This window comes from Olea europaea, chromosome 13, assembly GCF_002742605.1.
Source record: "Olea europaea var. sylvestris chromosome 13, O_europaea_v1, whole genome shotgun sequence".
NCBI lineage: Eukaryota > Viridiplantae > Streptophyta > Magnoliopsida > Lamiales > Oleaceae > Olea > Olea europaea.
Genome location: NC_036249.1, coordinates 7,566,285 through 7,578,421, shown reverse-complemented (window position 1 = coordinate 7,578,421; position 12,137 = coordinate 7,566,285). Strand labels below are relative to the sequence as shown.

At 35.7% G+C, this 12,137-nt stretch overlaps 2 protein-coding genes across 5 annotated transcripts in view; one reads left to right on the top strand and one right to left on the bottom strand.

Annotated features, from left to right (window-relative positions):
• The first annotated feature begins 1,690 nt into the window (after nt 1–1,690).
• Nucleotides 1,691–7,162, top strand: LOC111407469 (homeobox protein ATH1-like). 4 transcript variants are annotated; one of them, XM_023036965.1, is made up of 7 exons: nt 1,691–1,844; nt 1,955–2,138; nt 2,855–3,030; nt 3,930–5,071; nt 5,533–5,885; nt 6,431–6,491; nt 6,864–7,150. In XM_023036965.1, exons 4-7 carry the CDS (start codon nt 4,037–4,039, stop codon nt 7,026–7,028), a joined length of 1,614 nt encoding a protein of 537 aa, XP_022892733.1. In that variant the 5' UTR covers nt 1,691–1,844; nt 1,955–2,138; nt 2,855–3,030; nt 3,930–4,036; the 3' UTR covers nt 7,029–7,150. The 4 variants fall into 4 exon arrangements, with proteins under 4 accessions (XP_022892733.1, XP_022892732.1, XP_022892731.1 ...); XM_023036964.1 differs by having other exon boundaries at nt 1,955–2,710; XM_023036963.1 differs by having other exon boundaries at nt 1,955–3,030; nt 6,864–7,162.
• Nucleotides 7,163–10,796: 3,634 nt separating this feature from the next.
• LOC111408389 (protein NDL2-like) overlaps nt 10,797–12,137 on the bottom strand; it is an 8,598-nt gene continuing 7,257 nt past the window's right edge. Inside the window, exons 2-5 of the mRNA XM_023038154.1 lie at nt 11,988–12,044; nt 11,843–11,898; nt 11,366–11,501; nt 10,797–11,283 (exon numbers count right to left, since the gene is read on the bottom strand). Of these exons, the coding sequence (XP_022893922.1) occupies nt 11,062–11,283; nt 11,366–11,501; nt 11,843–11,898; nt 11,988–12,044 (471 nt within the window). The 3' untranslated portion in view covers nt 10,797–11,061. The remainder of the gene's footprint in view (nt 11,284–11,365; nt 11,502–11,842; nt 11,899–11,987; nt 12,045–12,137) is intronic.

Genomic DNA, 12,137 nt, shown 5'->3' with positions numbered 1-12,137 from the left:
AATATGATCTCTTAACCTACTTTATTACTTATTTCCAATATCATATATTTGTGATTGAATCACGCAACATATGTTTAGCTCCTAGCTGGTGTAGATTAAAATCAAAATTTAATAGATTTTGATAAAAGTTGATAAAATATATAATTAAAAAGTTGTGATTTCAATAAAATGTGTGATTAAATTTAATTAAAAACTTTGACTTGAGATTAAAATTATATCAAATGTGGGCTAATATAGAATTTTAAGTTTACTGTTCTTCAATATTATTTGGTACAGTGGAGTGCACACTCGAAATTGCAGGACCTCAAGTGTACTGAAACCAAAAGAAGTAGATAGGTGTCGTAATTGCATGAATAAATCCTGTCAAAGATCTCCCAACGGACCCAATCAGATCTTCTTCAAAACCCTTCCAATTTTGCTTGCATCATCATCATTGTTCTCCACCCTCTCTCTCTCTCTCTCTCTCTCTCTAATGACTGAAAGTACACTGCTGGTGCAACAGTACCCCCAACACACACCCACGCCCACCCCCACACCCACACCCACACCCGCACCCTCTCTTTTTCTATTTGCCATAACCCTTTAGTTGTTAGATTCAGGTAACAAAAGTATGTTGTTTTCATACTCTCTTTACTCTCCTTTCTCGTCAAATTTGTATTTGCTTTTCTCAGTATAGTTAAAAAATAAAGTCTCTTTTTTTCTCTGAAAAATGGTGCAGAGAGGACCTGCCATGCACAGGAGTTTGAACAGAGAGAATCCAGATTATTTTGGCTGTGATGATGAAGCAGATAACGAGAGAGATATTATATATGGAGAGAGAGAGAGGAGGGTAAGAGGGATGGGCCCTTTAAGGCTGCAAGAGAAATAAGTGGAACTGCTGCACCAAAGTGTAACTTATAATGGTTTTCTCACTCCTCTTACTCTCTCTAGATCTATCTGTATCTCTATGCTATCTCTATGTCCTTTGTTCTAACTCGTGTGGCTCTATACGTCTATCTTTTATTAATGGGTCCATTTCATTCATCCTCTAAAAAGTCTCTAGCTGCCCATTTTGTTGGCTATTTCACCCAGTCTTGCTTGCTTTCTTTTTCGATAAATATAAATTATATTGATCAAAATCATATATAAATAATTTGGGCATTCCTGGGCAACCAAATGTAAATTATATTTACCACTCTTGCTTTCTTGCTTTTAGTGGGGTGGTGTTAATGCATGTTCATTAAATTTATGACCCTTGAGTTAAAATCTCTTAACCTACTTTATTACTTATTTCCAATATCATATATTTGTGATTGAATCACGCAACATATGTTTAGCTCCTAGCTGGTGTAGATTAAAATCAAAATTTAATAGATTTTGATAAAAGTTGATAAAATATATAATTAAAAAGTTGTGATTTCAATAAAATGTGTGATTAAATTTAATTAAAAACTTTGACTTGAGATTAAAATTATATCAAATGTGGGCTAATATAGAATTTTAAGTTTACTGTTCTTCAATATTATTTGGTACAGTGGAGTGCACACTCGAAATTGCAGGACCTCAAGTGTACTGAAACCAAAAGAAGTAGATAGGTGTCGTAATTGCATGAATAAATCCTGTCAAAGATCTCCCAACGGACCCAATCAGATCTTCTTCAAAACCCTTCCAATTTTGCTTGCATCATCATCATTGTTCTCCACCCTCTCTCTCTCTCTCTCTAATGACTGAAAGTACACTGCTGGTGCAACAGTACCCCCAACACACACCCACGCCCACCCCCACACCCACACCCACACCCACACCCACACCCTCTCTTTTTCTATTTGCCATAACCCTTTAGTTGTTAGATTCAGGTAACAAAAGTATGTTGTTTTCATACTCTCTTTACTCTCCTTTCTCGTCAAATTTGTATTTGCTTTTCTCAGTATAGTTAAAAAATAAAGTCTCTTTTTTTCTCTGAAAAATGGTGCAGAGAGGACCTGCCATGCACAGGAGTTTGAACAGAGAGAATCCAGATTATTTTGGCTGTGATGATGAAGCAGATAACGAGAGAGATATTATATATGGAGAGAGAGAGAGGAGGGTAAGAGGGATGGGCCCTTTAAGGCTGCAAGAGAAATAAGTGGAACTGCTGCACCAAAGTGTAACTTATAATGGTTTTCTCACTCCTCTTACTCTCTCTAGATCTATCTGTATCTCTATGCTATCTCTATGTCCTTTGTTCTAACTCGTGTGGCTCTATACGTCTATCTTTTATTAATGGGTCCATTTCATTCATCCTCTAAAAAGTCTCTAGCTGCCCATTTTGTTGGCTATTTCACCCAGTCTTGCTTGCTTTCTTTTTCGATAAATATAAATTATATTGATCAAAATCATATATAAATAATTTGGGCATTCCTGGGCAACCAAATGTAAATTATATTTACCACTCTTGCTTTCTTGCTTTTAGTGGGGTGGTGTTAATGCATGTTCATTAAATTTATGACCCTTGTGTTAAAAATCCTCTGGTTAATGCATCTCATTAAAAGAAGAGTCTTAAGAAATCATGATTCCTGATGGGTTTTTGAGGCTCTGAATTCTCAGTTTCTTGGTTTTTGGGATTCTTGAATCAAATCCCACTTTTCTTCTTCACACAAGTAAAAACATCTCACTTTTTAGAATTATAATTTTATTGGGTCTTGTTTGTGGGCGAACTTGCTTATTTACTTGGACAAACATGCTCTGAGAGGTAAGTTGGTCTACCGCTGGTTAGTGCATGAGGCTTATTTCTTGTAAGCCTTTTCACTGTCTCGTATTCTTCTTTATGACAAAAGGGAAAAAAAATTGCGTTCTTTAACGTTGTTTGTTGGGTTTTGATTTGTACACTGTTTAGAGAGAAAGGAAAAGCAATTATTTTCTCCTGAAGTCATTGCTTATAGGAGGATTGAGCTTTTTGGCATGTCATTGGCAACCATCAATTGTTCTTGAAAGAACTGTCCTTTTGAATATTACATTTTCTCAACAAGGCTCCAAGGGGCAGCTACAATTGCGTGCAGGGTGCATTACAAGGTTGGTTATTATCGTTCTTTTATGGCATGTTTAATAGGGAGAAATGGATACTAGACAATACTTGTTCATTATATTGTCTACTTCTGCCCATTTGCTGGAGTTTGATATGTTCATTGGTAATATTTACTCCCAAAATGCATAGAAAAGTAGGTTATTATCATTCTTCTATGCCATTTATGGTACAGACGATTGGGTAATATAGGATAGTAGTAAGAAAAGAAGAAGAAGATCTATTACTGCTTCATGCTTCCATTAGGACAGTGGAGTCAATATATTTTCTTTCATCGTTGTGTTACTTCTTGAATTCAAAACTCGTGTAAATCTAGATAGAGAAATAATTTACTCCAGTAACCACATTCAATGGAAAATAGGTACGGTTTACTTGGCAGGAACACCATTTTCCTAGTAGAATATGGCTTCGTTCACATCCCTTTCAGGGCTTTGAGATTTTAAACTTGGTTGCACTCCTCCGTTTGAAAGATTCTTGGAAATAAGAATGCATTGATGCTGAGATTCTATCTGGGAATACAAGCTCTACACCCCCGCACTAGTATGAATTAAGGGTTTGGTATCTATACGGTTCACCTATCTGAGTAATTTGTAAGCAATAAAAGTAGGGATTTTGCTAATGTTGTATGTGCCTCCGTTTTCCGTTGTTTCAGATTCAATTTTGTTATTGAGATTTCTACATCTAGCTGTTATTCTTGCAACGTAATTTTCTATTTGCTGTATTTTGCTTCTCTGTAGTTTCTTTTAGATCATGTATGGCTAAACATGCTACAAACCGATCAACATTGAAGGTTACGAATTGAGAAAACCTTATCTTCAAATATAAATGTCATGATTCAGAAGCTCGTATTGCGTAGTTTCTTGATTACAATGTCTTTGGTTTTTGACAGAAGGTGGCGTTCTCAATATGTAACACATTTAGCTGGATAACATTCTGCTGTTTCAGACTGAAACTCATTTTAAACGTCCTTACTTTTTCGGGTTTACTCTTATTCAAATGACAAACCAAGATCAGGCCATGTCTGGATTTTCCCTTCCTTTAGTTCTGCAAGGAGAACCTATGAACAGTTATGCTCCTGATGCTGATGAATTTCGGAGCTTGCAACCTGGGAAGGACACCATTAGAGATTTCTCAACTGTCGCGTCATATTCTGTCAATGGCAATCCAATTCTTGATCAATTTGTTGAGGGAATTCCCCTTTCCGGTTCGTCCTTTGCTACCCTTCCAGGTGCGAGATGTAATAATATGGAGAATCCCAATAACTTTTCAACTTCTAGTCCTTTTGAGTATCCCTTGGAATGCCCAAGAAACATTGTCCCAAGTGACTACACTAACGTGATGAATTCTTCATGTGGAACCATGAATTATGCATTCAATGATTTACCTTTTGATACAAGCAGCAGATGGGACTTCAGCAAATCCCTAACTTCGCCAGAACTTGTTGGGACAGTCATACCACGTCCAACAGGAAATTCCACTTCGAATGGGTGGATATTACCAGAACGTGGCAGCTTGACTACTAATAGCCCAGGCTCATGCCTATTCAGTAACGAGCTGTCCCTTAGTCTTGCTACATCTCGACCTTCTGTTATAAACAGGACATCTGTTCAAGAACCATGTTTGGAGATGAGCTCGTCTGGGATGAACAGCTATTCTTTGCATCAAAGGCGGCACATTGGTTCAGAACAAACGTCTTGCAACAGTAACAATGTTTCATTGAGCTTTAATTCTTCTAAGCCAGTTGAAATTTCACATCTGTTATTGGGATCAAGTTATTTCCATGTGATGCAAGAAATACTTGCTGAAATTGCTTGCTTTGCACTTGAAAATTTTGATCAAACGAACTATTCGACTACTGGGATTGAGGATAGGAAAGATATTTCTTTTTCTTTAGCAGGAAGATGCTATTCTGCTTCAACTCCTCCTGGTTATCCTGATGGGGACTGTCTAATCATGGATCGAGGGAATCATATTTTGCAAGACCTAGAAGTTGAAACAAAGAAAAAGCATCTGCTGGCTTTGTTGCAAGTGGTATGTTACTGTGTGCTGTACTATTAATTTCTAAGCTTTGAGATTGGTTTAGTTGTAAACTTAATAATGAAGCTACATCTGACTCGTAATAATCTGGAGACACAGCTATGAGCATGTTTTGCTAAGCTTAAAAAAGTAAAGATAAGTTACTTAGAAAGTAATTTTATGGACAGTGTCAAAATAAGAAATTTATTTTGAACTTTAACCAATCATAAGTACTAATTAGAACGAACTTGTTTACTTATAAGCAAACTTATTAAACTTAGTCAAACGTGCCCTATATTTTCATTTTGTCACATCTAGGGTGTATTAACCTCTTTTCATTTTGTCACATCCAGGACGTATTAACCTCCTGCCTAGGACCCATTACTGAAATGACGAACGACTTTCATCCAGATTTAACTATTATTTGTTTATTTACTTTTTACTTTGAGCTCAATCATTTGTGATCTTGAATTCAGGTTGATGACCGCTTCAACCAATGCTTAGACGAGATCCATACAGCTGTATCTGCATTTCATGCTGTAACTGAGTTGGATCCTAATATACTTGCTCGATTTGCTCTTCCAACAATCTCTTTCATGTATAAAAACCTTCGGGACAGAATTAGCTGCCACATTCTTGCGATGGGAGCAAATTTTAGCGAGGGAAGGGAAAAAGAAGAGAAGTCATTTGAAGCATCCTTCATTGATAAACAGTGGGCTCTTCAGCAGCTAAGAAAGAGAGATCATCCGTTATGGAGGCCCCAACGAGGGTTGCCCGAAAGATCTGTCTCCGTCTTGAGGGCTTGGATGTTTCAGAATTTTCTTCACCCGTGAGCTCTTATTCTGCATTCTTTTAAATGTTTGTGTATACAAACTTCAAAATATATCATCCATACAATAAACGGAATTTCAGTTTCTTTTCCTTTCTGATTGTTATTTACAGCTATCTAATTCGTCCTGCCAAGCATAAGTGTATTAATGGCATATATCATTCATGTTTTTCCTCTCAAGTTCTATCTTGGATTCGTATACTGCCCATGTCCTTGTGTTTCTTGTAAACTTGATGCTTCGTAAACATGAGTGAATTCAGGATGTTATCTTAATTTCTACAAACTAGCCTTTCAAGGTTTTAGCCTCATTTCTGTCCTCCCATCCGTCCTTTTGGTTGGGTCGTACTCTCTAACATTGTCTTTTTGCCTAAAATGCATATGCAAACATTGAGTTTGATCCGGAGGACATGTATATGTACTTTGTACCAATAAAATGGCAGCTCATATGTTCTAGACAACTTGGCTAATAGGAAAACTAATTTTCCGATCAAATTGTTTATTAGCTACATGGATTTCGTTTAAACTAGAAATCTCATGGATTTCAGGTACCCCAAGGATGCTGAGAAGCATTTGCTCGCTTTAAAAAGTGGATTGACAAGAAGCCAGGTACGAAAACTCCCATAAAACAAGATTTATGTGTTGTGGTGAAAAACAAATTCCGTCTCCACTCTATTGGTGTTTAATGCATGATATGACTTTGAATTACCATAGAATTTCAGTTTGATCCCGAGGACATGTATATGTACTTCAACGTATGATGAAATTTTCACGTTGGCTGCACCTATCAGGAAAAAAGAATTGAGCAGATTTAATACTTGGATTGATGAAATAAGAACATTTTTTCTTATTCTATTATGTATTTGTGTGAATGATTCTACTTTTCTTTGCGTATAATTTTTCTCTGACGAGTAGTATACGTCCTTGAGAGTCTTCCCTTTTTTTATGAATATCTCATTTCATGATTGCTGTTATGATCAGGTGTCCAACTGGTTTATAAATGCTCGTGTTCGTCTCTGGAAGCCAATGATAGAGGAAATGTACGCGGAGATGAACAGAAGAAAAGGTCGCCGGAATAATGAAGGAACTGACAGCAACTATAGAAATCGTATGGTCTTCGAGAATACCAGGTTTATGATGAATTAACATGGTAAAGAAAAGGATTATTCTGTAATACATGATAGTAGTAAATTGCAGAATCTAGTTAAGTTACAACTGTAAATTTATTCAGTGTAACTGAACTTCAGCTATATAATTATAAATATTTTGTTATCTTTAGAGCTTGTTTGGCTAAGCATAATTCCCAAATATCTTTGGATGATAGGTTTTCTTATTTTGAAGTAAAACAGTTGCTTCTTTTCAAAAATCACTCTTTAGTTTTCTATCAAAACAAGTTACTAGTGTCTTACTTCACCAATGAAAATAGTCATTTATTCACGTAAGGTAAACATGTTCTGATGATGGGCTTTTACTTTTTTGGGTGTAAAGATGGTTGGTCTGGTCTGACTCATTGATTGTCCTGACCTGAGGTTCCATGTACTGAAACTCAGCCGAGGTCTCAAATCTTGTGGTAAGCATGGACAAGAATGAAGAGTTGGCCTTTTTCATTGGCTCACACGACTGCCTATTTTCACCCCTCTACCATCAAATGTGCGTTTATTATGTTATGAGTATACGAACAATTTGCTTGAGTAATGTTATTCGGCACTAATTTAGGTGACAATGAGGGGCCATCTAAACTTGTTTGATAAGCTTACTTGTATTTTTAATATATTGGAAATATTTAGGTGGATCATCATTGTCATCAAAATTGATTTTAAATATCATGTGAGCCAAATAGTATTATTGGAAATTGCCGTGCTCGATGGCCAGGCCCATGCATCCAAGGGCAACACATGGTGTCCCCCTATTGGTGAGGGTTTGTGGCACCCCTGGATGGCCTAGCCATCTATCTTTATCCTATTTGAAAACAATATTGGCTCATTGTGACTTCCAATCATGTGCACTAGATACCAGACATGTCATATCATTTTGATGAATAATGTCCCTCCATGAATTGAGATGAAAATAGCAAAAATCTATCATTGTTCAACTTTTCTTTCTTATCAAAAAGATCTTATATGTTAACAATTTCATAAATGGAATGGTAAGATTTAGAGCTTGTTTGGTAGAGTTTCAAAGTCAATTAAGATAATTTTTTTGATCGTTATTTCACTATTTCAGTCGTCATTTTTGAATTCTTCTCTCACAAGCAAAACTTACTTTATCTCTAACGGTCGAAAAATCAAGGGAAAATTGCAGCAGAGGTCCCAAACCTTTAAAACATTAGCAGACTTTTTTCAAACCTTTAATTTGTTGCAACCGTCACCCTAACATTTCAAAACGTTCGGCGAAGGCCCTTTTGGACGATTTTCATCAAAATGTCTGTTAGTTGACTAAAAATTTTGACTTTGACCAATATTTAATATTTTTGGTAGGGTAAAATAGTAGCTCTCAATTTATTACATTAAAATAAGTTAGAAATTAAATTATAAAAAATAAGAAATAGGAAAATTAAAAAATAAAAAACTCTCAGAGTCTTCTTCCTCTAACCCCTATCCCAACCCCGCAAGCTGAATTTTCCTCTCCGGTTTGAGTGTATTCTTTGCCTCAAAGCTCCTCTCTAGGAACTCAACTTGGTCGACTGTAAGACGCCTCTTCTTTTCTGGCTAATTAAAATACTCATCCAAGTACTTATATCCGTTATCTTTTGGATCATAAGGATGAAAAGTAAAGCTAGCTGAATTGTAAGATCCAGCAGTTCCTCCAATATAGCACTAAATGATGATGAGTGGTTCAGAATAGTTAATTAAAGCTATATAATCATCCAAAAAAATTCAAAATTTGAAACCAAATCTCTGGAGAATGCAAGATGCGATTTGGGTGAGATCTAATTTGAAAATGCATGACTTTGCGATTCTTAATTGGCACGGAGTTGCGATTTGGGTGAGATCCCTTACAATGACTCGAATTTCATTGCCTTCACGATTCTTAATTGGCACGAAGATCTGGCATATTGTGAAAAGGGGGAAAATTCTTGGAAATTCATTGATGAAGCACGGAAATATGGAAATCTTCCCTATTTTTAATACTCATTTTATGCTGTGAATGAATTCGGGTCCATTGCCATTTGTGATGTGAATTGAAAACCGACGGGTACAGTTCGGTTCTCGGTTTTAGACTAAGAACCGAATATTTCTAATTTTTTTTTTTTATATTGAGTAAATCAAATTATTTTAATTTTAATTTTTTCTAAACAAATTAACGATTTCTAAATCCAAATTTTTGGCCCAATAATTTGTTTCGTTTCTAATTTTTTTTAATTTTTGGCCCAATTACCCATTTTATTGTTTCATTTATTAGTCAAACAAGATCAAATCCACTAAATAACCCTAAACACCTATACTAAAGTGCATAACGTTATCTCGACTCTCGCACTCTCTCGCAGCCTTGCTAATATCCCAAAACCTATATAATCGTCGGTCGACACTGTGACTTCCGATTGAAACTGTGACCTTTGCCGACCAAAACTTTGATCGTAAGGATCATTTGAACAAGGTAGTTTATTAGTCTCTGACATTTCAAAACCATTGAAATGTTAAAAATCATTTGAACAAGGTAGTTTATTAGTCTCTGACATTTCAAAACCATTGAAATGTTAAAAATCATTTGAACAAGGTAGTTTATTAGTCTCTCATTAGTTGTATTTATATAATGTTGTTATAAATGTTAAAAAATTTAATTATAGTACAGAACCGAACGGAATCGAACCTGAACGGTTCTATAATTATATTTGGACCCAACGGTTCCATTTACTAGATACCCGAAAAGTTAGGTTCAGAATCGAACCGAACCGACCCGCGCCCACCCCTATTTCTGTGGGTTAGTTGGGGATGAAGGTGGAGGTGGAGGTAGCAATGCGGTGGCGGTAATTGATTTCGGGGTGGGGGTTAGAGGAAGAAAACTTTGGGGGGTTTTTAATTTTTTAATTTTCCTATTTCTTATTTTTTATAATTTAATTTCTAACTTATTTTAATGTAATAAATTGAGAGTTACTATTTTACCCTTTCAAAAATATTGAAATTGGTCAAAGTCAAGATTTTTAGTCAACTAACAGACATTTGAATGAAAACCGTCCAAAAGGGTCTTCGTTGCAACATTTCGAAAGGTTTTGCAACAAAATAAAGATTTGGAGAAAGTCTACTAATGTTTTAAAGGTTTGAGACCTCTATTGCAATTTTCCCAAAAATCAATTATCAAAATCTCTACCAAACAAACATTTAAAATCTTTATATGCTCTGATACTTTGTTAAATTACATAGTCTCATCTCTCTTTCTTACACATCCTCATAGTAGGTAGGCCAATTTTTGTTTATGAAGGCCTAATAAGTTGAGATTTCTTAGTGTATATTATCTCTCCTGTCAAAATGGAGGGATTGATCCTAACTTTTTACTTTCCTCCTCCCGTGGTCCTTCGTCCTCTATTTTAAAACGTAGTAAGCAGATAATTTTCTCGTAAGGCTTAAATTATTGGAAAAGAAATGTTCCTTTCTCTTTCATTTCTTTTCAAGCTATCAAACACAACTGGGGAGTATGTATATTTCTCATTATATATACTCACCTTGCCATTGTTTAATCTTAAGAAGGTTCTATCAAAATCATTGTCAAAATGACGAGAAAAGTCATTATCATAAAGGGAATCCATGCCCCTACCACATGTATATTAGCTAATTGAATAATTGAAAAACACAATTTTAGGTCTTGTAATTGGCACTACTAACTAATCCATTACCTTATCAGATAACTGGAATCCATTGGAAAAGAACAAAAGAGAACATCTTTTCTAGTGGAAAGAAACAAAGTGAAAATTCAACATAAAAGTTAGAAAAACTTCTCCTACCTTTTATTATTCTTGCCTGCTTTATTGTCATAAACAATGATTATTCAAATATTGTACAGATCACTCTCTAATTCTTAACTAATACTTGTGCTTACAAATAAGAAAAAATTTATCCCTTTTGTCCTGTATGTCTTTCATTTCTTTTTGTTATCTACAACCGTCTTGTAACTTTCTCGACCTACGACATTCTTCTAATGACACGTGTACATGAGATTACAAAAACTTGCTTACCATCTTCACTTAGACTTCTGCAGGAATTCTAGTTTTGATTGGTTTTAGCTTCAATCCCATGCTTTCTGGCGAGAAAAGCTCGGGCGAGATGCTAGTTGGACTCAAGGGGCTTCTCGGGCTGACATTGCATTGAGACGGCCTGTAGAAACCGTTACCCATGAGAAAATATTCCAATGGTATTAACATGGCATCCGGTTGTTCTTCAGTGACCATCGAACCACATGATTGAACCTGAATAACCAGAGATGATACATCTATGTTATGCTCATTTTCTGCCGAAGAAAACAAGATAGTGACGAAAAGTTTAGCATACCTCAACTAAGGCACTGAATCTTCTGTCTAGCTTCGAAGTCATATGGAGAGCCTCAAAGTGGAAAGGAGAGTTTTCTCCAACAAATATCAAGGATCGACACTGTAGTCTCCTCAAGCCCTCGCTAATATCCGGTCTCCTGTGAAACAACGATAACATTAAATCTTTATAGCTTGTTTAATCTGCAGTATAAAGAAAGAAAAAGAAGTTAAACTAAAATTTAGCAATTTGTATTGTATAGTGTTGTCTACTATGTAGCACAAAATATGCATTTGTATTATAGGTGATAGTTAGCCATGAGCAGCTTATGCACAACATCACGTATTAGGAAAAAATATCCTAGTCTATTTTTTTTAACAGAATATTTTTACATTTGGATGCAACCACAAATTACACTTCTAAAAGATCAATATGTTCATCTCGAAAATGCCTGCAAAGTCTTGTCATTTATAATAATAGCATTCTGGAGAAAGAATATACCCATTTATCGCTTCAAGAAACCGCAACACATTTGGGCTCTGTCTCTCTCCCAACAACTGCATTCAGTAAAATTCAGATACTAACCCAACTCTTGCTATCCATCTAGCATAAGAAAAATAAGAAAATAACAAAAGAAGGCACCGACTCTTCTGCATGCTTGAACAACATCCGATTCCGGTACATCTGTGCTGCCACGGACTTCCTGTTGTATCGTAAGAAATGTGATCACACCATTGACTGTATACAACGATTTGAATGGAAAAACAAAAAGTAGGCCAAAAGAACACCTTGCTAA